Source organism: Rhineura floridana, chromosome 2, assembly GCF_030035675.1.
Source record: "Rhineura floridana isolate rRhiFlo1 chromosome 2, rRhiFlo1.hap2, whole genome shotgun sequence".
NCBI classification, from domain to species: Eukaryota; Metazoa; Chordata; class Lepidosauria; order Squamata; family Rhineuridae; genus Rhineura; species Rhineura floridana.
Window position 1 is genome coordinate 138,248,205 of NC_084481.1, and position 26,141 is coordinate 138,274,345.

A 26,141-nucleotide genomic window follows, 5' to 3' on the forward strand; every position below is an offset into this window, starting at 1 on the left:
ATCTGATGGCTCCTCCTGCATAATAGAACAGATTCCCACTAGTGGATTTTTCAGTCTTCTCTGTCTTCAGCCCAGTGTGCATCCATATACCCCACCAGTCTGGGATTACTATTTGCAGATATCATCAATTTTAGATCTGCAGTTCCCTTTCGATATCTTCCTATCCTCTTGACCACAGTCCTATCTTTCTTTGTTGGTGCATTAACTTTTCTGCACAGTATCCCAACTGCTGCTGTAATGTCTGGTTTTGTTACAGTTGATATGTATAGGAGCTTTCCAATTGCTGTCCTGTATTGACTGTTGTCTTGCAGTGGTTCCTTGGTCTCACTGACTTTAAAGAAGCCTACTTCCACTAGTGTTTCTGCTACATTGGCTGTCAGCCCAAGGTGCTCTATCATGTCCATTATTTATTTATTTTATTTATTAATTAAATTTATATACCGCCCCATAGCCGAAGCTCTCTGGGCGGTTTACAACAGATAAAAAACAGTATACATATAATTAAAACCACATATTAAGCAATTTAAAATAGATAAATAATGATATCAAAATTTAAAACATAATTAAACACATAGTAAAATGCATATTTAAATATTAAAATATTAAAATGCTGGAAATGCCTAGGAGAAGAGGAAGGTTTTTACCTGGCGCCGAAAAGATAGTAATGTTGGCGCCAGGCGTACCTCATCAGGAAGAGAATTCCAGAGTTCGGGGGCCACCACTGAGAAGGCCCTTTTTCTTGTTGTCATCTTCCAGGCTTCTCTCTGAGTAGGCATCCGGAGAAGGGCCTTCGATGCTGAACGCAGTGTACGGGTAGGTTCATAGTGGGAGAGGCGTTCCTTCAGGTATTGTGGCCCCATGCTGTGCAAGGCTTTATAGGTTAAAACCAGCACCTTGAAACATTATCTTCTGTTTCTGGTTAATAATTTCCATTTTCTCCCCTTTCCATCTGGATTCCAAGATAGTAAGAGATGTCTCCCAGGTCTTTCACTTCTATTTCCTTCTTAAGATTTCTCACAATTTCATCACTATCTTCCTTGTCTTGGTGACATAAGACCAAATCATCCACATAGGTCAAGATGAATGTCCATCTATTATTCTTGAACCTCGAGTATAGGCAAGGGCCAGACTTTTCTTGCATGATCCCCTCCTTAAGTAGTAGTTAGTTTGACATTCCAGGCCCTGATACTTGCTTCAGGCCATAAATGCTTTTCGGAAGCTTGAACAGCAGTCCTTCTTTCCCAGGTTCTTCAAACCCTGGTGATTGCTGCATATATATATCTTCCTCAATGTCTCTATATAGGAAGATTGTCTTTACATCCAGGTGTTGAACCTGCATCTTCCTTGAGGCAGCAATACTGAGGAGTGTCCTTATAGAAGTGTGTTTGACCAGAGGTACAAAAGTTTCATAATTATCTTCATGATACTTTTCGGAGTATCCCTTAGCAACTAGCCTAGCTTTGTAATGCTGGATATACCCTTCTGCACCTCGTTTGGTTGTGAAGACCCATTTACATCCATGGTCTTTCCCCCTTTTGGTAGCTCTGTATGAGTCCAATGTTTCGTTCTTGTGAAGAGATTCTATTTCTTCTCCAGCAGCTTGCAGCCATTTGTCTGTTTCAGTATCTGGTATCCCTTTAATGTTTTACCAACTGGAGGGTTTTGTTGTCTCCTCCACTCTGGTTAGAAGAGACAACCTATTGGGTGGCATCCATTTGTTGGGTCTGCTTGAGCATCTCACCTCTTGATCAGCTCTTGCACCCCCTTCTTCCTTAGGTTCACTTGAAGTTTCAAAGGTCACTCCCTCTTTTTGCTATGACTGCTGCACGGTTTCCTCTCCTGTTGGAATGTCCAGTTTGATTTTCAACATTTTACTGGTATTTGGTTTTTGTCTCTCATCAAAGTATGCAATACTACATAACTTGGTTGTTTCTGTTGTAGGATCAAGTATTCTGCAACCTTTGCAGCCCAATTCATAGCCAACAAATATGCCTTCTTCTCTTCTGCAGTCTAGTTTGCCTCTCTTTTCTTTGAGAATGTAAGCACACACCTTAAATCCAAACACTCTAACATGCCTTACACTTGGTGTGGTTTCATTCCACAGTTCAAATAGTGTTGCTTCTTTGCCTTTAGTGGGGAACCTGTATTGCAAGTACGTGCCTGTCATGACTGCTTTCCCCCAATATTTGTTTTGCAATCTGGCATCAAGAAGCATACCCTTTATCATTTCTAAGAGTGATCTATTTTTCCTTTCTGACAGTTCATTTTGTTCTGGGGTATAAAGAATTTTTTTTCATCTTTAATACCTTGTTCTTTTAGGTATTCTTCTATTTCTTTCCCTGTGTATTCACCACCATTGTCAGTGTGCAGAATCTTGGGCTTTCTCCCAAATTTATTGCTCACTTTGGCCACATAAGAACATAAGAAGAGCCTGCTGGATCAGGCCAGTGGCCCATCTAGTCCAGCATCCTGTTCTCACAGTGGCCAACCAGGTGCCTGGGGGAAGCCCGCAAGCAGGACCTGAGTGCAAGAACACTCTCCCCTCCTGAGGCTTCCGGCAACTGGTTTTCAGAAGCATGCTGCCTCTGACTAGGGTGGCACAGCACAGCCATCATGGCTAGTAGCCATTGATAGCCCCATCCTCCATGAATTTGTCTAATCTTCTTTTAAAGCCATCCAAGCTGGTGGCCATTACTGCATCTTGTGGGAGCAAATTCCATAGTTTAACTATGCGCTGAGTAAAGAAGTACTTCCTTTTGTCTGTCCTGAATCTTCCAACATTCAGCTTCTTTGAATGTCCACGAGTTCCAGTATTATGAGAGAGGGAGAAGAACTTTTCTCTATCCACTTTTTCAATGCCATGCATAATTTTATACACTTCTATCATGTCTCCTCTGACCCACCTTTTCTCTAAACTAAAAAGCCCCAAATGCTGCAACCTTTCCTCGGAAAGGAGTCGCTCCATCCCCTTGATCATTCTGGTTGCCCTCTTCTGAACCTTTTCCAACTCTATCATATCCTTTTTGAGATGAGGCGACCAGAACTGTACACAGTATTCCAAATGCGGCCGCACCATAGATTTATACAACGGCATTATGATATCGGCTGTTTTATTTTCAATACCTTTCCTAATTATCACTAGCATGGAATTTGCCTTTTTCACAGCTGCCGCACACTGGGTCGACAGTTTCATCGTGCTGTCCACTATAACCCCAAGGTCTCTCTCCTGGTCGGTCACCGCCAGTTCAGACCCCATGAGCGTATATGTGAAATTCAGATTTTTTGCTCCAATATGCATCATTTTACACTTGTTGATATTGAATTGCATTTGCCATTTTCCCGCCCATTCACTCAGTTTGGAGAGGTCTTTTTGGAGCTCTTCGCAATCCCTTTTTGTTTTAACAACCCTGAACAATTTAGTGTCATCAGCAAACTTGGCCACTTCACTGCTCACTCCTAATTCTAGGTCATTAATGAACAAGTTGAAAAGTACAGGTCCCAATACCGATCCTTGAGGGACTCCACTTTCTACAGCCCTCCATTGGGAGAACTGTCTGTTTATTCCTACTCTCTGCTTTCTGCTTCTTAACCAATTCCTTATCCACAAGAGGATCTCTCCTCTTATTCCATGACTGCTAAGCTTCCTCAGAAGTCTTTGGTGAGGTACCTTGTCAAAAGCTTTTTGAAAGTCTAAGTACACTATGTCCACTGGATCACCTCTATCTATATATTTGTTGACACTCTCAAAGAATTCTAATAGGTTATTGAGACAGGACTTTCCCTTGCAGAAGCCATGCTGGCTCTGCTTCAGCAAGGCTTGTTCTTCTATGTGCTTAGTTAATCTAGCTTTAATCATACTTTCTACCAGTTTTCCAGGGACAGAAGTTAAGCTAACTGGCCTGTAATTTCCGGGATCCCCTCTGGATCCCTTTTTGAAGATTAGCATTACATTTGCCACTTTCCAGTCCTCAGGCACGGAGGAGGACCCGAGGGACAAGTTACATATTTTAGTTAGCAGATCAGCAATTTCACATTTTTCTTTGAGAACTCTCGGGTGGATGCCATCCGGGCCTGGTGATTTGTCAGTTTTTATATTGTCCATTAAGCCTAGAACTTCCTCTCTCGTTACCACTATTTGTCTCAGTTCCTCAGAATCCCTTCCTGCAAATGTTAGTTCAGGTTCAGGGATATGCCCTATATCTTCCACTGTGAAGACAGAGGCAAAGAATTCATTTAGCGTCTCTGCAATCTCCTTATCATTCTTTAGTACACCTTTGACTCCCTTATCATCCAAGGGTCCAATCGCCTCCCTAAATGGTCTCCTGCTTTGAATGTATTTATAGAATTTTTTGTTGTTGGTTTTTATGTTCTTAGCAATGTGCTCCTCAAATTCTTTTTTGGCATCCCTTATTGTCTTCTTGCATTTCTTTTGCCAGAGTTTGTGTTCTTTTTTATTTTCTTCATTCGGACAAGAGTTCCATTTTCTGAAGGAAGACTTTTGCCTCTAAGAGCTTCCTTAACTTTGCTCGTTAACCATGCTGGCATCTTCTTGGCCCTGGCGGTACCTTTTCTGATCTGCGATATGCACTCCAGTTGAGCTTCTAATATAGTGTTTTTAAACAACTTCCAAGCATTTTCGAGTGATGTGACCCTCTGGACTTTGTTTTTCAGCTTTCTTTTTACCAATCCCCTCATTTTTGTGAAGTTTCCTCTTTTGAAGTCAAATGTGACCGTGTTGGATTTTCTTGGCAAAAAACATACTCTTTCTGCTTTTGTGACACTTCATTTTTCTCTTTAAGGAGGTAAGTGTAGACATAGCTTGAAAAATCATCTATAAAAGTAAGGAAATAATCATTCCTTCCTGGTATCAGTACAGGTAAGGGTCCACAGATGTCGCTGTGGATTATATCCAGGGGTTTTTCTGATTGCACTTCAGCAGATGGCCTGTAGGTGGCTCTAGTTGCATTTGCTTTAACACAATCAATACACTTGAACTAAATTGTTAAATTGTCTTTCACAAGTTTTGAAATGCTTTCAACATTTCTGTGGCCAAATCTGCAATGCCACAACCCCACACAGTCTTTATGAAGACATTCTTTAGAAGCATTAGCTTGCTGTCTCACACAGTCTACTTCATAAAGGACTTCATTACTTAAAAGTCCTCTCACAAGTAGTTCTTTGCCTTTGAACACAAAACAACAATCTCTCCTAAACACAACTCTGCATCCTCGCCTTGTAGCTGTTTTTACACTCATTAAACTGTTCTGCAGAGATGGCACATAGTAAACTCCAGGAATGGACACCTCGCTAGTACTCTTTTCACTCAGATTACATTTTAAATGAACTGTCACTTTTCCTTGTGTATAAATACACTGCCCATCAGCAAGATAAACTTGAACTTTATAATCCATATCTATATCTGAGAAAACATCCAAATTGTTGAAGAAATGTGAAGTTGCCCCACTCTGTATGTAAATCTTGTTGTGGGCTTGGTTTGAATCAACTCTACAAATTTATTTCCTTTTCCAAAATTATTTCCTGGAGAGGCATTCCCCCTTACCCCTTTGTCTTTTGGTCTTGCTGACTCATTCCCTTGGAATTTGCCCTTTAGGGTTTTCTCAGTTGAGGGCAATCATTTTTTGAATGCTGATTACTTCAACAAAAGAAACTATGCTTGCCTTGAGTCAGTCTGTAGGCTTGGCTTTGAATTTCCTCATTTTGTATCTGTTTTCTTAGATTAAATTCTTGCAAATGTTCCTGGTCAAAATTCAAAGTTACAAAGTTTTCGTTAACTTGAAATTCAAACTGACTGCCTTCAAGTCGATCCCGACTTATGGCTACCCTGTGAATAGGGTTTTCATGGTAAGCGGTATTCAGAGGGGGTTTACCATTGCCTCCCTCTGAGGCTAATCCTCCCCAGCTGGCCAGGGCCTGCTCAGCTGGCCACAGCTGCACAAGCCAGCCCCTTCCTTGTCTGCAACTGCCAGCTGGGGTCCTTGGGACTATGCAGCTTGCCTACAACTGCACAGGTGGCAGGGCACATAACCCGAGCTGTGGGGTTGATCTCTAGCTGGCCCTTGACACCCAGGAGACGCGAGCGGGGATTTGAACTCACAGACTCTGGACTCGCAGCCAGGCTCTCCTCCCTACTATCCTTAACTTAAAGTAAATTAATTATTCCTTCATATTCTGGAAGCAAAGTATTGAGCAAAAGGCCAATCTTAGCTGCCTCAGGTAAATTTATCTCCTGTTGCTCCCATCGTCTTACTGTTCCCAAGAAAGAGCTCATATACCCTGATAGATTATTTGGATATTTCAAGCCTCTTGTTACAGAGTTTTAGCATCAAAGGAACTTGAGTATTCATTGTGTTTTGTTGAAAAACTTGCCTCAGCCTTTCCCACATTTCGCTTGCAGTTTGCTTATCTTCAATATGGTAAATTAAATTATCGCTTACAGCTAGAGATATTTAATTATTTATTATTTTATTTATATCCTGCCCTTCCTCCCAGCAGGAGCCCATGTATCCCATCATCCCGTTCATCTTGTATCCCATCATCCCATTCATCTTGCAGCATCCCATTCATCTTGTTTCTTTCTAGACACCTCTGGCTTTGGCTCTTCAAGGACTTCTTTGGGCTAACCCCAAAGCATTCAGCAGCATTTTCATCCAAAAGGACCATCTTCTGTACTTTGAGTCATATAGCAGCTCAATGGCATCAGACCTCCTAGAAATTCAGAAGTAGCCATCCTTTCTTATCTAATCTGTCCATACTGCAGACTCCTTTTTCTTTCTCCTTTTATAAATCTCCAATTATGTCTGGGTCCATAACCCTATGAAAAGAGTTGCTTTATGCAGCAGAGTTCATTGGAGATATAAAAAGAATATGAAAGAGAATGGTATTTATCTTAAACAAAATAAACTCTTTTTTTTAAAGAAAGTACACATGAATAGGAAAGCCTAATCATCTATACTAGCTGAATTCAAAGGGAGTGAGAGAGAGAACTGTGAGAAAAAGGAGGAACTGGAAGTGATATAGTCCTGAGAATATCAGTCTAACCAATCAGAGGTATGCTTAAACTTGAGAAAAGTAAGAAGGAGAGAACTCAAGCAGGGGCCCTTTCAACTGACTAACTATATCTATTGCCCCTAATGGTCAATAGATTCAGAGCACACAGTGAGACAATGCACTGATTGAAGTGAAACTTCTGACATACATATTCATACCCCTGCTCTTTGTGTGTGTGGGGGTGGGGGGGATGGGCAGGGTAGCAGCAGGTACTGGCTCAGTCCAAGCACAATGTTCCACTGTTACAGACTATTCACCAGCTGATTGTTTTTGTAGGTGGTGACAGGTGAAGACATATAGTCTCTTGGATCACAGCAACTATGTGGGAACAGTTATGCATTCAGTCAAGAAAAAGAAAATAACTTCTGTATATGTAATAAAACAATGCAATGAGGTGCCACTATAGAAAAGCCTAAACAATCTGATTGCAAATATTTGCTTTTTATAACTATAGCAAAAACATTTTCCCCTCTCTCAGAACCTTATAGTTAAGGTCTGCTTTTTTCCAGAAAAATATTCAAGGTTATACTGAATAAACCCAGTAATTGCCCATTTTAAGCCTTTTCTACCTGCACAAATATACTGAAGGGCATTACTTTTGACCTAATTAAAGAATCATCCAGACATCTGTGGGACAGTGTTTAATATTTTAGGAAACTCCAAGGAGGCAAAATATCCAAAACATTAAAAAAATCTAGATTGGGGAGGTGAAATTAAACTATTATCAACTAAGTATTATTAACCAACATAATTCACTGTATTTCCACCACACTGGCTTATTTATGGTGTAATTCTCCAATAAGTACCCAACAATAATACTACAAAAGATATCTGAAAGATCCTTTAAATGATGTAATTTTCCTCAAGGAATAAATCTCTTGCCTTCATATAACATGGAGAATATTTAGTTCCTTCCCATGATCACCACTGGATATTAATAAATTATCATGGTGTGATTTCCATCATATTAAGAGCTTACCTGTACATGAGAAATCATCAATGCGGATATATCCTGGGACACAGTCACAGCGATATGATCCAGGCAGGTTAACACACACTGTGTTGGCATGACAATAATGCATCTTAGCAGCACACTCATCAATATCTGAGGGGAGAAAAACACCCCATGAGATTGCAATCAGTTGCACAGTTACACATCTTCAGTGGTACAGCACTGAAGTATGAAACATACTACATATAAATGTCCAACAAAAATTCACAAAAGCAGAACATTTTTCATTCTGCTATTAACTTTCAGGACATTTCCCCTCACCACTACTCCTAAAATAATTCAGGAAAGGATGAACTTCCTTTGGAGTATTCCTACGGAGCATTCCTACATTTTCAAGCATTAAAGAAAAAGGTTAAATTAGTCAATTATAACCTTGACATGTATTCTTTCAAAACATTTATTTCAGTAAGATATAAAACAATAAGTTGTAAAATACAAACATATTTTCTCAAGATATTTGTATTTAACACCACTTTTTATGGGGTACATTTTCTTTGGAAGAGAGCATAGGATACTTATGGTGTTAGAGTAATAGCCGGTGAGTATGAAAGTGTATTTTATACATTTCGGCAAACTATTTCTTCATGTTCAGGGAATAACACCTCAGTGATTGATTGGAGAAAATTTAGTTCAAGTGTTTTAGGGAAACCTTTTCCTGCTATGACCTTAGCTTTATTCTGCCAGAGGACAGACTATGGTATTTCCAGTAGAGGTGGCCCACAAACAAACATGTTAACCAAAATGTCACAAGAAGAGGGTGCATAAATGGGACCTGGATATCTTGTAAGTCCCCCACTTTGACCCTTGCTTCAACACCCCTCCAGTACACCCCCTTTGCAGGCCTTCTGCTGGCTTCCACCAGCTCACCTTATGCCAGGCTGGGCTTCCCTGGTGGACCTTTGGCTGAGCCAGAATGAGGGCTTTATGCTAGTGTAGCCCGACTGAGCTGGGACCCAGCCAGCTCAGCCGGAGGTCCCCTATATCCAACTCACTTCAGCCTGGCATAAACAGCAGTTGGATTGCACCCTAAACTGTTTATGCAACGATAAAAACACATTTCATATAATTTCCTAAAAACTAAGTAAAAACAAGATTAAAACAAAACACAACTGTTATCTCACAAATAAAACTGAGCAGTGTACAAAACAAAACAAAACAAAACAAAAAGTGAAGAGTCTGAGCTGCAGCTGCCAAACCAGGAGCAATGGTAGCCCCACAAACACTGCATTATAGTTATCTGCTCATGAGGTTTACCACTGTATGGACCACTGTATACTGGATGTGGCTGCACAGAAAAAGGTCAGTCAAAAGTCTGGATTTTGGCTCTGTTAGAGTACATTAATCACACGGCAACTTCCTTTCTGGAATCACCTACAAATTTAGGTGTTCAGTGGTATAAGAATGGGCACCTAATTCTATGAGCTCAGAACCCAGCGTAAGTAGACTGAATGTATCCTAGCACAGGAATCCAGTGTAGTTACTGTTTTAGAAACAAAGAATACAGAAGAATGAGGTAGTACTGGAACAATGACTTCCAGGTAGACAAAAAAAGAGCTTTGTATTTTCCTGGGGTTTAGGCCTTAGGTAGAGTTTATGAGGTACTTCTCGGAAAAACACTCAAAACCTAAGGACTCTCCATAGCCAATTGATAGGTTATAGCAGCCTTTCCCAACCGGTGTGCCTCCAGATGTTGTTGGACCACAACTCCCATCAGCCTCATCCGGCATTGCCAATGGCTGAGGCTGATGGGAGTTGTGGTCCAACAACATCTGGAGGCACACCGGTTGGGAAAGGCTGGGTTATAGGTTACCTTGATTAAATTAAGAAACAGAGTATGACGGTCCTGCCCATTTGGTAGGGGCGGGTTTGCCTACACCCTATTTCTAGGAAGGCTCGGGAAGGTTCCAGAAATTGTGTAAGAGGTCAGGTGGGGTATCTTGACCAATGGGGTAAGGGTTTTGAGCGGCTATATATAGCCTGCTCCGCTTTAAGAGCGCGCCTTTTTTGCCTTGCGGCACGTTAAGAAAAGGCTCCTTGGGTCTCCTGCTGCTGGCCGTCTTTGGTGAATTTTCCTTGTAGAGGTTTCCTGCTTTCTACTGCCGGTACCCTCGTGCCTTGTTTAACTTTGCTTTCTCATCAGCTGAGAGGCGGGTGTGGGGCTTGCCTATTGGCGTTAGTGCCTCATCTTACCTACTTCCTGGGCATTCTTCCTGTTTGTTGCAGCCTTCCTCTTTTTCCCGCGCATCAGCTGGGCAGCGGTGTTTGACCGGCTGCCTTGGCTTGCCGGCTGGCTCTGGCGCTGCGACGCTGAGCCTGCACGTGGCTGCTTCCTGGAGTTCTCCCTCATCGCCTTCCTTTTGTTGGGCCCCCTTTTCCCGCGCGTCACCTGTGCAGCGGTTGCAGTGTTGTTTGCTAGCTCTACTGCTGCTGCGCTGAGCCTACACGTGGCTTTCTATAGGACTTCTCACACTTTGCCTTCTGTTGTTGGCCCCTTTCCGTTTGTCAGCTCTTCCTGGAGCTGGCTGTTTGCAGGTGCGTTCCAGCACCAATCCCACCCCATTTATTTCAGGGGCCTTCCTTGCACCCTATTGGGGCCTTGCTAGAGTGGGTTTTAAGCAAGTGCTTTGCACAAGCAACCCCCCTTTGTGGATGGTAACCTTCATTAACCCCCCCCTCCATTCAGCCTGCTACATAATTCTTCCACCCCTTTTTGGATTGTGGGGAGTTGGGTTGTTTACCCCTCCCATTAGCCCCCTCCCTTATTCCTTTTGCCTCTTTCATGGGGGAGGTGTGAGTTGCTCACAAGGGTGGGGGGGTGTCTGCTTGTTTTGTCTTATTAATTAATTATATATAATATTATTTTATTATTAAATATATAAATAGATACGTACATGAATTAATTTTCAGATATTTCTAGATATATAATATCATTTTATTATTATTAAATAAATAAATACATGAATTCATTTTAATATTTATAGATATGTATTTAGATTCCCCCCATTCCTTTTGCTTTTTTCGCGTAGGAGGGGTGAGTAGCTTGGAGGGGGGGGTGTCTGCTTGTTTTGATTTCTTAAATTCTTTATTATATATGGAATGATTTTATCATTATTATATGAATAAATACTTTGATAATATATAAATTAATTTTAAAATCTTTATAGATATATGCATAATCATATATAGATATATGAAGCTTATTCTGGCGGGTAGCATTGCGGATGTAGGTTTTAGATTGATCTTCGTTGTTGCTTATCCCCATATCATTTATTTTATATACTTAGTTCTGTTTGTATTCCTGCATGCATGTTTTGTATTTTAAAATGATGTTCTCGATCATGTAGCTTCATAATTTGTTGCATTTCTTATACATGGAGGAAAAGTATAGATGCTTCTACAATAGCGTCTCTAAAGGGCAATAGTTTATTTTAAGGTGAGTATAGAAAAATCCCACATCTCATATTTCTTTTGCGTTTTTTTTTTTTTTAAATATGTGAATAGGTGTGATTCCGAGAAAGGTAATCTATGCTATGTAAGCTTATAGGAAATGCTCTGCAGCCAGGTGAACTCATTGTTGTGGCGTTCTGAGCCAAGCAGAAAGGAAATGCCCTACAGCCAGGTAAACTCATAGTTGTGGCTTTCTGGGAGCCAATATGTTTAAGGTTAATATATATCTTTCCTGTAGTTTTAAATGCTCTGTTTTATCCCTGAAATATCTAAAATGAAACATTATGCTTAATTTGAGATTGACAGTTTATTGGTCCTTGATTAAAGTGCTCCTCTAGCATTAGGTAAATCTTTATTATGACGCTTTTCCACGGAATTTTAAATCAATTTAACTTTATTCCACAAATATGAATTGTATACTGCTTGTTTCACAAGATACAGGTACCCTCTTCAATCGCTTCTATTTCATGGCAGTCTCGTGTACACTGGGCGCTGCTAACAATTTTCTTCAGCGGCCGTTCTTTCTTCAAAGAACAGAGGACTTCCTCTTGTAGCCTGAACTGCAGGTAAGTTTTGATACAGGCTGTAGTTGATAATTTGGTGTCAATTCAGGAGCTTGGGCATGCCAAATAATGGCTGGCTGCCTTTAGGAGCCTGGGGGCTCACTATAGAATTTATTTTCTTGGATTATCTTCCTACAGTGCCAGCGGTACATATGTGGCCTTCTGCCCTTCAGATCTGCATGATACGTTCAGTGCAGCACTTGGCTATGGTTATGGGGTAAATCCCCAGACGCTCAACGCTATTTGAGCTATGCGCTTTGTGCATGCGTTTATTCTGCAAAGTATAATACAATATCTATTCATCACTTGGTATGTCTGGGTTTACGTGCAGTCAGGAACCCATTTTATGAATATCATAAAGGGGTTGGTTACATTTCACTCTAATGCCACCTGATCTTATGAGGCCATTTCCCCCCCCCAATGAACGAATGATGTACACCTTGTTGCAGTTTATTATCTACTAAAGAGGGCAGGACGTTACCATTGGGAATATATCTTGCCTCCTTTCTGCCTTTGTCATTAATTTTCTGGCCAAGTGCATTAGGGAACCCATTTCATGAAAACCAAAGGGTGTTAGTTGCATTCCACCCTGAGACCGCCTGGTCCTATGTGGCCATTTGCCCCGGATGTGCTATCGATACTCCTGCCTTCGATGATTCTTAGTTCCCCCCCCCTTACAGGACAGTTGTCCTGGGCGGTGGCCTTAATAATATTTTCAGTGAGCCTTTTGCCCTGGAAAAATTAGCTTTCTGGGCAAGTCATTGTAAAATTTGAGCCCTGCGCTTATATTGCCGTGCTGTTTGTTTTTTTTTAGCGCATACGCTTAATATGGACCAGTGGGCTAGTGACTGAGTGGTTAAGCTGAGGGGCTGCCCATCGCCCACTCTGTCTCTGGTTTCCCTCGGATAGAGCTTTTTCTCTGTTAGGCCAGTGGGCCAGTACTATCTTTTCATATTCATTAATGGCTACGTATTGATTTAATTTTGATTATTGCTATGTTGTTCGTATGGCCATTATGTTTAGAGGTTGCATTTCTTTCATACAGGAGCGGCTGCGACAACTGCCCTAGCGGGCATGCGTTCTGGAAGTATTCTGATATTTATGCTATATTCAAAAGGGCAAAATTAATTCTGTCATAATTATCGCTTGACACTCTCTGCGCTGGCCTTTAATCCAAGGCAAGAGGAATGCAGGATCATTCTGTAGATTTAGGGTCAGAAAGGTCCTTGAGGGTTGGTTGTGTTCCGCTCCCAAGGCCACTGCCTGGAGGAGGCTAATCACACCCAATGTCCTCCTTCAGATCCTGCCTTTGTCAATGTGCTCATCTCTGTATGAGTCGCACCTGTTCGCCGCAGTAACTCTGACGATGTTCTATGGTGCTTTTCGCCCTAGTGAAGTATTGGTTTCCTCAAAGCGCGATGTGTCCTGTAGTGCTTTATGCTGGCGATTGCACGTTAGGTGCAGATTTAATGAGGTTTTCCTTAAATGTCTTTAAGACTGATCAATGGGGCCGTGGCAGTTCTGTATCTTTATTTAGTTGCCAGGTACCTGAACTATGCCCAGTTTCCGCTATGCGGCAATTTTGTGTGTGTGTGTGTGTGTTTCAGGCCAGCGTGCCAGCGTTATCTCTTATACATGCAGATAGTTCTGCCCTGACTCAGTTTCAATTTTGGGCCGTTGTTCGGCGGGCCTTGTTGGCCAGTGGTTGCGATGCTGGAGTCTTTGGGCTGCATTCCTTTCACATTGGAGTAGCTACGGACGCTGCCCTCGTGGGCATGAGCATCGAGGACGTCCAGATGATTGGCAGGTGGCGTTCTTCAGCTATAACTTCTGCCCTTGCTCCCAGCTCTCAGAGGGCATACCAGCGTGCCTTGGGAACGTTCAGGCGTTCCATGCCAGTAGTGCTTTGCCTCCTGTATGGCCTATCCCTGTTTCACATTTGCTGCAGTTTAAGTTACATCTGAAAGGGCAATCTCATTCTGTTTCTACCATCACCGGACACCTCTCTGCGCTGGCCTTTATTTCCAAGGCAAGAGGATTGCAGGATCATTCTGTAGATTTTAGGGTCAGAAAGGTCCTTCAGGGTTGGTCGCGTTCCGCTCACAGGCCCGCTGACCGAAGGAGGCCAATCACGCCCGATGTGCTCCTTCAGATCCTGCCTTTATTTAGGTCTCTGTGCTCATCTCAGTATGAGTCGCACCTGTTCGCCGCAGTAACACTGACGATGTTCTATGGTGCTTTTCGCCCTGGCAAAGTATTGGCTTCCTCAAAGCGCGATGTGTCCTACCGAGCCTTTTGCTTTAGCGATTGCACGCTAGGTGCAGAGATAGTTAGGCTTTCCCTTCGAGTCTCTAAGACTGATCAAAAGGGCCGTGGCAGTATTATTTCATTAAGAGTTTGCCAGGTCCCTGAATTGTGCCCAGTGGCTGCAGTGCGTTTATTTCTGTCAATGAGGCCAGCGGGCCAGCGTTACCTCTTTATACATGCGGATGGTTCTGCCCTGACTCAATTTCAATTTTGGGCCGTTGTTCGGCGGGTCTTGTTGGCCAGTGGTCACGATGCTGGAGTCTATGGGCTGCATTCCTTTCGGATTGGGGTGGCTATGGCCGCCGCCCTCGTGGGCATGAGCGTTCAGGACATTCAGGCGATTGGAAGGTGGCGTTCTTCCGCTTTCAAGTCTTATGTCAGGTATTGATTCTGATGTATTGTTTTTTCTTTTCTTAGGTGTGCTGAGCCTTCCTGTGCCTGCGAGGGTCGTCATGTGTGGCCACTCTATTTTATTTTGGGCACATCGGAGAGCCTTCTGTACGCTTGCTGGGACACAGCTGCAGCTTTCCGCTAGAGCAACGGTTGGCTGGGAGGCTCAGAGGGGCATGCTTTGGGATGCGCTCATGCCTTTGGTGTGTCGCCTTATGGCATCGTTTAACCGGCCACATGTGTTGGTGGTTCATTTAGGGGAAAACGACTTGGTGCAGCGGCCAGGTATGGATCTGCTGCTTAGGATCACCCAGGATTTTAATGCTCTCATCCAGTCATACCCGGACCTTGTTATAGTGTGGTCCGACATGCTGGTGCGACGTGTTTGGAGGGGTGCAATGCACCCCAACAGGATCAACAGATCCAGAAAGTGGGTAAATAGGAAAGTTAGGAGTTTAGTTTTGTCATTGGGTGGGGCATATATTCCTCATGACAGAATCCGTTTTCATGCACCGCATCTGTTTCGAGATGATGGTGTCCATCTTTCGGATATTGGGTGTGATTTGCTATTGGAGGATTTTAGGTTGGGTTTGGGGGCTTTGTTTTCTTTGGGTTGAGGGGACCAAGCTTCAGCTGATCCCCTCTTGTGGCGTTGGATTCGGGCAGGTGAGGTAATTGGGGTTAAAAATGGAGGTGGATGAGGCATTTGGGTAAAGGGCACTCCCTGGTGAAACATCAAGGCATAATGCCTGGTGTGGATCCGGGGGGTGTCCACGTGGGACCGGCTTGCACATCATGGTGAACGCCTGTACGGTGGGGCCAGGATGCGGAGGTTGGAACCACAAACCTGACTCTGATTGCAAGGAGGGAGAAGTTTTCCCACATCCTTGTCTGGGGAGTTGCAGTACGATGTGACTGACTTGCCTCCTGGTTTGGAGGGTCTAGACCCTCATAGATAGGTTGAGCCTCACCTGCCCGAAGGATTTGAGATTATTAATTGGCGGATTGGAATTTGATTGATTATGTGTTATATTTTAATAAATATAACATTTCAACCATACACGTGTCACGAGTCTTCCTTGGTGTGTTGGCAATGACGGTCCTGCCCATTTGGTAGGGGCGGGTTTGCCTACACCCTATTTCTAGGAAGGCTCGGGAAGGTTCCAGAAATTGTGTAAGAGGTCAGGTGGGGTATCTTGACCAATGGGGTAAGGGTTTTGAGCGGCTATATATAGCCTGCTCCGCTTTAAGAGCGCGCCTTTTTTGCCTTGCGTCACCCACCCACCCCTCCCTTGTCAGTATGGGCTCAGCTAGTCACCTGCGGGGGCTGAGTAGGAATTTTTTTTTGGAGATTCTGATTTCAGAATCTCTTTGGTGTTGCCTACTCCATACTGCTTGGGTTTGATTCATTTGGCTTGTTCCGGGTGGGTTGTGGTGATTCCGGTTTGGCTGGCGTTGGATTCGGGCAGGTGAGGTAATTGGGGTTAAAAATGGAGGTGGATGAGGCATTTGGGTAAAGGGCACTCCCTGGTGAAACATCAAGGCGTAATGCCTGGTGTGGATCCGGGGGGTGTCCACGTGGGACCGGCTTGCGCATCATGGTGAACGCCTGTATGGTGGGGCCAGGATGCGGAGGTTGGAACCACAAACCTGACTCCGATTGCAAGGAGGGAGAAGTTTTCCCACATCCTTGTCTGGGGAGTTGCAGTACGATGTGACTGACTTGCTTCCTGGTTTGTAGGTTCTAGACCCTCATAAATAGGTTGAGCCTCACCTGCCCGAAGGATTTGAGATTATTAATTGGCAGATTGGAATTTGATTGATTATGTGTTATATTTTAATAAATATAACATTTCAACCATACATGTGTCACGAGTCTTCCTTGGTGTGTTGGCAAAGATTAAGCACTAATGATTTCAGGAGTTCCTGCTCCTTATCTATTTGAATTGGGAATAGAAAGATGTGTAAATTTCAGTTCTCTCAGTTTCTCACTTGTCCAATAGTGAAATTCATTTCTCCACATTTCTGCAGCAATTTTCAATTTTTTTTAAAAAAAAAATCCTCATGAAAATTGTTCAGCATTTTAGTGTGACTTTCTCTTAATAACATTTTATGCAGTTTTGACATTTTTGCAAGCAATTTTTCCTATTGTCACACATTTTTGTGTTATTTTCACGAATATATTCATTTTTATGCACACTTTCCCCTCATATAGGCATTTTGTATACTTTGGTTGCTTGCAGAATTGCATTGACAAATTCAATTAAGTGCAAATTTTGAAGGATGGCTGTGTTCCATTCACATATTGTTGCAGACAGAGTGGATTTGATAAATTCAGATTTAAAAGGGGGGACTGGAGAAGACCTACCCTGGAAGTGAGTATTTCAGCATCTAATTCTTTGCTTTCTTCCCAGGGTTGCTGTCTCTTGAGGCACCTGAGGTTCCTTGCAAGTGCTGTGAGAACTGGGGGGGGGGAGCTGCCTAACCCAGAATCCTAAGAGAGGCTGCACTCACTCGAAGCTTCTTGCATCCACTCCTGGATGGGTTAGAGGGCATAAAAGGCCAACAGCCTTTGGGTCTGTGGGAACAGCTGCAGCACTGGGGGACTGAAGAAGACCCTGGCAGTGAGTACTTCAGCATCTGGGTTCTTTGCTTGCTCATGGGACTTAAAATGCCAGCAGCTGTTGGGCAGTAGGTCTGCTGTTGCCAGGGTTGCCACCAAAGGAATTCATCCCTTGAGGAGTCACAAGAGCACTCCACCCCCCTTCTATTTTTCTTTCTTTCCCAATTTTTCTCAATCTAGAAGAGGTTCGATAGTGGGGAGGGCTTAAGGCACATGTGTGGTTCCTTTGCAGGGTGTTTATTGTCCTGTATGGTAAGTTGCCTGATGCCATCAGAGTAAGAGTCTGCAATTTGCAAAAAGCCTCCACTCCCTGGGTGTGAGACAAGGGGGAGATGTGTCCCAGTGTGACAAGAATTGGGTGGGTCTTGTGAACTTCTAGTAACACTGTTCCCAATTCTGTCAGATGCCTGCTGGGATAATTGGTTGTGGTAGATTTTGTTGGTGGGCTGTTATTTTTATTATGGGTTCAGGAGGAATCTTGGGAAAGAGGGCCTTGGGTGATGCTACTCCAATTTCAGTGATCATGTGTAGAGGGAGGTATAGCCATGAGATATCATGGAAGATGAGGTCACGGCTATCTATGCCTTGCTGCTTGCTTCCACTCCTCCTGGGGACCGGTTCCTGGTAACTCATCTGCTGTCCCCACTGGCCTGTGTGCGGTGTTGTTTAATGTCAGATTGATAATGATAAAACCACACTCATAGATGATTTGATAATTGATGAGGGTGTCAATCTGGTGTGTATTATTTAGTCCTGGGTGGGTGAGCTGGGAGATCTGATCCAGATGTGCCCCCCCGGATACTCAGTGCAACATTAGCACAGGCTGCAGGGAACCTCTCTTTCTGGTTGTGAGGGCCTGCACCTGGTGTCAGGCCAAGGAGACAGTAAACTAAGGTTGCTGCTGGTGTACCATCCACCCTGCTGCACAGCAGCTTCTCTGACTGAGTTGGTGTAGGTGGAACAGCTGTGGTGGTGGAGGAGCCAGAGTGATAGTCGGCTGCCTCTAGTGTTCTGGCTTGAAACTTCATGGCCTCCATGATGGCCATCGGGATGTCTCAAATTATCACCATTCTGACACACAGAGCAGGGCATACTCTTGATTTGGTTTTTGCTCTAAACAAAGGAAGAAGTCATCTGGAGATAGAGGGTGGATGTCATCCCACTGTCAGAGTTAGATCACTTCCTGGTGAAGTTTGAATATATACTGTTGCTCCAATCTTTCCCTGGTAGGGTGATGGACAGATGGCCTGCCCCCGGAGACTAATGGAATCAAATAGTTTCCTGAATGCTTCCATCTCAGTAGATAAAACAGGTGACCCTGTTGAAGCCCTTGTCATGCTTTGAAACAATGTCGGGCTTTTGACACAATTACTCCTAAGCTCTCTCTCTGCCACTGTGGAGCCCATTTTGCAGCTTGGTATACCAGTGAACTAAGGGTGATTAAACAGGCCAAATGATGGCTAGAGTGCAAGTGGTGAAACACATGCTTATGAAGCTGACTGGGCACGAGTGAAACAACCACACCTACTGTTTGGTGGTGAGGGTGGTAAAGAAGGTCCACTTCTCTGCCTCCATCACATCCTCAAGTAGCCGTCCAGTGGTGCTTTTTCGTATTTCCAGAGTCTGTTAACATCTACTCTTTGGTATGACATTTTAGACACTTTGGAAGCCCCCTGTAAATTGTTCACAATTGTTTGATAGCTTGCCCCTGCAGCAATCTTGACACTACATCCACATTCACTGCAGTCTCCAGTGAAGTGTCCAGTGTTACATCTGCTATAATTTTTTGGGATCAGCTTCAGTTGATGCGGACTGATGACACTGACTAGGTGCTAGCAACGATAATGTGTCTTCTCTACCCTTGGCCCTCTTGACTCATTGAAGCTTGCTGACAGGATATGACTGCGTGGATCCAGGATGTGGTCACAGCTGCCCAGAAAGAGGCAGTGGTCTGACCACTCCTGAAAAAGCTCACCATGGACCCATTGGTTTCTGACAACTATGACCCAGTTGCAAATATCCCCTTTTTAGGGAAAGTGATCAAGTACAACTGCGAGTACTCTTGGATGAAACACATTATCTTGACTCATTTCAGTCTGGGTTCAGGCCGGGTTATTGGACAGAATCAGCCTTGGAAGAAGGGCAGGTGGAGTGTGACCCTCTTATTCTTATTTGATCTCTCATCATCTTTCCGTACTATTGATCATGGTATCCTTTTCAGCCAAATTAGTGAGATGGGTATGGGAGGCTCTGCTTTACAGTGGTTCTGATCCTATCTTCAGGGCGTGTTTCAGAGAATAGCAAGTGTTTGGCTTTCAACCCCTTGGCAGTTGTGCTGTGGGGTGCCAGATGGTACCATGTTGTCCCCAATGCTGTTTAATGTCTATATTCACTAAAAGGCAAAAAACCTTGCGATTTAACAATATATCTATAGCCAACAGATATTTCTATCAAACTTTAAAACGCAAGGAAATTGGGCAGCTATGGTGAATGTACCAGGGGAGCAGAGACCTGACCTCTCTGTGAGATATCGCATTGCCCTACCAATTTGTCAAAATGCAAACACCATTTGGGTTAGTCTTTCACAGTCCAATCCCTTCCTGTGTAGCTTGGAATAATTTGGTAACATGTACCTCTGAGCACATGGTGAGTGGTGGCAACACCTGCCATCTCCAAAGATGGAGAATTACATTTTCTATGTTGGTGTTCTTCTTACTTTGCTTCTTTTCTGTGTTACTACTGTTTCTACAAATATCTAACCAAGACATTATATTTCTCTCATTATTCATCCTAGAAATCTGTGTCAAATTTATTTTTATTAATTTCAAAGCCTTTTTATTGGTCAATGTCATATGATGGTGAAGACAGCCTTCTGTGTTTCAAACTGGAGGTTATGCTCTATTACTATTTTGGGTGCATTAACAGTTGAATCTGAAACTGCAGTTTGATGTAAAATCAGGCGGATTAAAGTATGTTGCTACTTAAGCAATGACTGTTGGAAAAAACAATGTTGGCCTGCTCAAGATGCATGTTTTCAAGCTACTATGCTTAAACTACTCCACTTAAGGAAAGATGGGCATGGTCAATTAAAAACATAGAGTACACCTAGAATTTTGCTAGAATATATTTCACCTCCCACTGTTTATCTTGTGCAAATTGAGACACTCCCCATGTCCATTGGAAACTATTCTACAGAATAGTCAGTGCCATTATTCCAGAATTGTTTCTGGAGCTTTTTTTTAGTGTTGCAAAGTGTTGCTGTAGTTCACATATTCACAGATACAGAAGCAAAAGAGAATGAATTACGATAAGAAACTTCATTAAAATTGCAAAGTAAATCAAACATATTTAAAGTGACTATCTGAACTATATCAGCTGTTTTAATGTTGTTGCTTCCTCCCTGCTAAAACTAGATCAGCACATGCCTTGTTTCTGTTATTTGGGCTGATTGCAGGTGTTGCCACCACTCACCATATGCTCAGAGGCACATGTTACCAAATTCTTCCAAGCTACACAGGAAGTGGATTGGACTGTGAAAGACCAACCCAAATTGTGGGGGAGAAGGAGGAGGAGAGAGTAGAAGGAAGGAAGAAGGGGGAGGGGGAGCAGAAGGAGTAGGAAGGGAATGAGTGGAAGGGGAGGGATAAGGAGGGGATTGGAAGGGGAGGGTGAAGGGTGAAGGAAGGGTGGCAAAAGGGAGGTGATGGGATGGAGGAGGAGGAGAGGGCAGGTTTGATCATTTGCATGCTTATTGAGTTCAATGGGATTTACTCCCATGCACTCATGCTTGAAAATGAAATGGACTGCCTTCAAGTCGATTCTGACTTATGGCGACCCTATGAATAGGGTTTTCATAGTAAGCGCCATTCAGAGGTGGGTCTACCATTGCCTTCCTCTGAGGTTGAGAGGCAGTGACTGGCTCAAGGTCACCCAGTGAGCTTCATGGCTGTGTGGGGATTCGAACCCTGGTCTCCTAGGTTGTAGTCCTAGGATATGTAAAACTGACCATGGGGGAGGTGGAGAGGAGGGGAAGGAGGAGGAGGGGGAAGGAGGAGTTTGGGAGGGGAAGGGAGGGATGAAAAAAGGGGGAGGGGAGGGGCAAAAGGTAGGGGATGGGAGGGAGGAAGAGGGGAGGGCAGGTTTGATCATTTGCATGCTTTTTGACTTTAGTGGGATTTACTCCTGTGCATTCATGCTTAGGATAGGTGAAAATGACCTGTAGAAGGGGCGGGGTGACAACCAGCCCAACGGGCAAGTAATAAATTTAATAAATAAATAAATAAAATAAAGGAGGGCAGCAAGGGGAGGATGGAAGGGGAGGGGAGGAGATTGGGTGGGCACTGGGCAGAGCAGAAGCCCCTTTCCTTTCCAAAAGGAAAACATTGTGAACAGTATCATTCTTTTACAGTTTCCTCCACCTTTTTATTCTACAGCAGGCACATGTAGCCTCCCACCCAAATTTAAACCAAATTTATCCCAGGCCACATCCACACCAGACCTTTATTTCACTTTAGACAGTCATGGCTTCTCCCAAAGTATTCTGGGATGTGTAGTTAGTGAAGGGTGCTGAGAGTTGCTAGGAGATTCCCACGATTTTCTGTGGGAAGCCATGACTGTCTCAAGTGAAATAAAGGACTGGCGTGGGTGTCCCCCCCCCCTGATTAGGCAAGCCCCGCTGCTGTGAGTCTGGCTTTTAGAACACTGACAGTTGATTCTTACTGAGCATGCCCAACATTATCTTTGAGTTCAATGCAAAATTTCTTAAAATTAAAAATTAGTCAGGCATTTTTTTCACTTTTAAAGTACAGAAGATTAAGGTCAGGGTATGCGGCAAGGTCAGTAATAGGATTACAAGTATTCTGTGAACATGACTGATTTTTAATGAATTTCAACAGATTACGAGAACTCTGACAGAAAAAAGTCCAAAATGGGTCTGGTTTTTCTCTCTCTTTTTATGCTTTGAACTCTCGATTCTCTCTGACTGTTTTGTGTACCACCATGAAAATTTAGAGGGTTGTTAAGGAAGCATTTATGAGTCCAGGACTCTAAGTTGTGTAAAGTTTTGTTTTGAAATGAGCCTATGGGAAGCATTGGAATAGCATGAGGGGCATTTTCAATTTAACATTGTGGAATGCGAAAAATCCATGCTGACTATAGTATACAGCCACTATCATGGCTGTATAATGAAGCAATTGGGAGCAGTCATTGTTTAGAAGATTTGGGATGAGGCCTCTGTTGTCTTTCCAGCAGTTACTGCAGACTTCTCTTTCAAGAGACCTTCATCCCAATCTGCATCTGTGTTGGAACTGTTTTAAAGGTTTTTTTTAAAAAAGATGCTTTGTTTTTAAGAGGTTTTGATGTTGCTGTTTTGTAAGTAGTTGTACACTGCCCTTAGCTCCTTTTGGGAAGAAGGGCAGGATATAAATAATTAAGTAAAATGTGAACTGAATCCGATTTCTCTCCCCCATCCCTGATTTCAATAGAAGGTTTCAGCAAGAAAATTCTGGTGCATTTTTCCCTAGCTTGCTAGATCTCTCCAGCAAACTCTTCCAAACAAAATGGAGACTTTTTTAGCCAATATGATAATTTGGAGAACACAACATGAAGGCAGCTAGTGCTTTTTGGCAATGCCTTGTTACATGTATAACAGATTCTGAAACAATTCAACTCAAAGGCAATGCTAATTCTAAAGCAACAAGCATCCTGAGAATCGAAGCCAGCTCTCTAATCCAGCCTTCCAACCTGCTTTCTCCTTCAGTTTCTTTTGGTACACACTCGATTCAGACAAAACTATCAAATACCTTTTGCTCAAGTTCCAACCTGGGCAAATGAATATGATTCACATGCCAGGTTCCCATAAGTTCCGATTAAGCAAATCCATGCATCACTATTTATGAGACAATACAAAATCGCTGAGAGTTTTACGGTACATAACAAAAGAACATTCCTGTAACTATCATTTCAAGTTGTCAAATTTCACTTCAATCCAAATATGAGAGAAACATTGAGATTATTCATCAGACAAAACACTGGAATAATTTTTGTATCAGCTGACGGAGTTTTGATAAGCCTAGAAAAATTTCCAACTGGAGTTTTACATATCTCTCTTATCAGTAATATGCCCTTTGTCTCAATCCAAACATCTTAAGTTTTGTAGCCAAAGGAGTGTCATGTCTCCCTTTTCTCAATCATGCACACAAGTGGCCTCATTCAAATTAGTGAAGGAAAAATAATAAGTTGTCAAAGTCTGGAGTAGGTTGGATTCCTTCAGTGATCCGTCTTTGTGGAGTCTAGAAAGGCTGCAGGCCATTGTTAGAAATATGGGCAGATATCTGTTTTTCAGATATTGTCTTCTCTTGGGTTCCTTTCCCACAGATACCTTAAAGCATATTGTGGGCAAACCAGCTCCCACAATTTTCCTTTGATCTGCCACCCCATCTTCAGGTCAGGGACAAAACTGATCTTTGCCAGGTGTATTTATTTATTTAAAACATTTCTAACCCGCTCTATTTTCCTGGAAACTCAGAGCGGCGAACAATCTGACAATAAAAAACATAGAAAAATAAAGCACAATGCAATTTACAATCTCTATAAATAATTAGTATATTATAAGTTACAGTCAATAAACTTATACTTACTATCAAAAACAATCAAGTTAAAAAATCTTATTCTGGGGACTTCCCGGAAGGAGTGCTGGCTGGTGATTGTCTCTGAGTGAGCTCTATCTCAGAGGAAGCTTATTTCAGTTAAAAGCCAGTCAAGAGGAATTTTTGACTGGCGTAAATGTTCTCCAAGATAAAAGGGGAACCGAAGAGATTATCCACGGAACTCCGTCGAGCTGTAGATTGCTGGATTTGATCAGGAATCCCCCTGAGATAAGAAGGCTTTTCTAGCAGCGGAAGACTGAGTCTGGATTTCCAGCAGGCTGTGCTGAAAGTAAGTGAGACTTTTTTTCTTTCTCTTTTAAAAACGTTTTTAACGAGCTAGCCTCCTTCTGTCTAAATCTTATCAACTAACTTAAATTACTATTGTAAAAGAAACTTGTTTACGAATCGGCAACTCAGAAACTTGGGTGAGTCACACTTTTTTCGTATTATCCAAAGCTAAGGAAGAAGGGAGCAATTCAAAGAACCTGCTTTATTTTTTATGACAAAAAGCTGGCTTAAAGCTGGAATTACAAAGATTAAATGGATAAGAGGCAACTTATTAGATAAGATGATTTGATTATTTGAAGGAAATATATCTGAGAATATTTTTTTTTATTTTGGATTAATTTTTTTTTTAACGAATCTGCTGTTCGTGTATCTTACTAACTGCTGGATGCTGAGAACTGGATTTGTTTTACATTCCTGAATGTGCTGGAGATAAGAACTGTGTTGGTTAAACAGGCCTAGAATATTAACTTTTTTGTTGCTGGGAGAAAAGAAACTGTTTGCCTCTACATTGGCTAATAATAGAAAAGTTTTTTTTTTCCAAGAATGACAACTAGGAAAACAGCCAAAGTTTTGGAGCGAAGAGTTTCAATTGATACACAGGAAGGGATGGACATGTTCCAGAAAATTATGGAGGGATTTAGTGATTTTAAACAAGAGTTGAAACAAGAGATGAAACAGGACAGACAACAACTTAAAGATGAATTTTGCAATATGAAAAAGGATTTTAAAGATTTACAAGATCATATTAAAACAGAAGTGGGTGAGATTAAAAATAACATTGGGCAATTAACACAGGATGTAAAAAATGTTAAAGATAAGGTGCAAACCTTAGAGAATAGAATAGATATTACAAATATGGAATTGGAAAAAAAATTGGACTATATTGCTGTTATGGAACTTAGAGATAAAGAACACTGCTTGAGATTCCGTGCAATTCCTGAGGAAACAGGTGAAGATATCAGAGAGAAAATTGTTAATGTTTTGGCAAAATCCTTCGACAGGAACGAAGATCGGATGGAATTTGAAATAGACAAAGTTTATAGAATTAATTCCAGATATGCAACAATAAAAAAAATCCCAAGAGATGTGCTTGTTTATTTTTTAAAAAAGAGGACCAGAGATATGGTTTTGCAACATCATTTTAACAATGTCTTCAAAATTGACGGTAAAGAAATACAGGTGATGAAGGAAATTCCTGTTAGGCTTCTACGTAAGAGAAAAGATTACGCTTTCTTCACAGAAAAACTTAAACAATGTAAAATTCAATTTAGATGGGATGTTCCAGAGGGAGTGATTTTTACATTTAGACAACAGAAGTATCGATTAAATACTGTTCAAAAAGCAAGGGATTTCTTGAGAAAAGCTTCAAAAGACATGGAAGAAGATAAAATCAAAGATATGGATATAATTCCTGGGAAACAAAGTCAACAGAAACAGGTAGAGGAAGAAAAGGATGATGATGGATCAAAGGGAGCAACAGGCACAGACTTTTCTAAAATGCATGTTTAAAAATGGATTACAAATATCTAACTTGGAATATAAATGGAGCTAATTCGTCGCAGAAGAGAAAGAAAGTATTTCATTATTTGAAAAAATTAAATTTGGATATAATTTGTTTACAAGAAACTCATATTAAGAAGAAAGATTCTAAATATTTAATTTGTAAAAATTTGGGTGAAGAATTTATTTCGGCAGGATTCAAAAAAAAATGGTGTGGTTCTTTATATTAATTCACAATTGTCTCCTAAATTGATATTATTGGATGATAGTGGCAGATTTGTAGGAGTTGAAATCAC

The 26,141-nt window shown here is 42.1% G+C and overlaps 1 protein-coding gene across 8 annotated transcripts in view; it reads right to left on the reverse strand.

Annotated features, from left to right (window-relative positions):
- NELL1 (neural EGFL like 1) overlaps nucleotides 1-26,141 on the reverse strand; it is an 859,864-nt gene that overhangs the window by 391,478 nt on the left and 442,245 nt on the right. For all 8 annotated transcript variants that reach the window (XM_061610630.1, XM_061610631.1, XM_061610636.1 and 5 more), the window contains one exon: nucleotides 8,048-8,173. In XM_061610630.1, coding sequence (XP_061466614.1) covers nucleotides 8,048-8,173 — 126 coding nt within the window. The remainder of the gene's footprint in view (nucleotides 1-8,047; nucleotides 8,174-26,141) is intronic.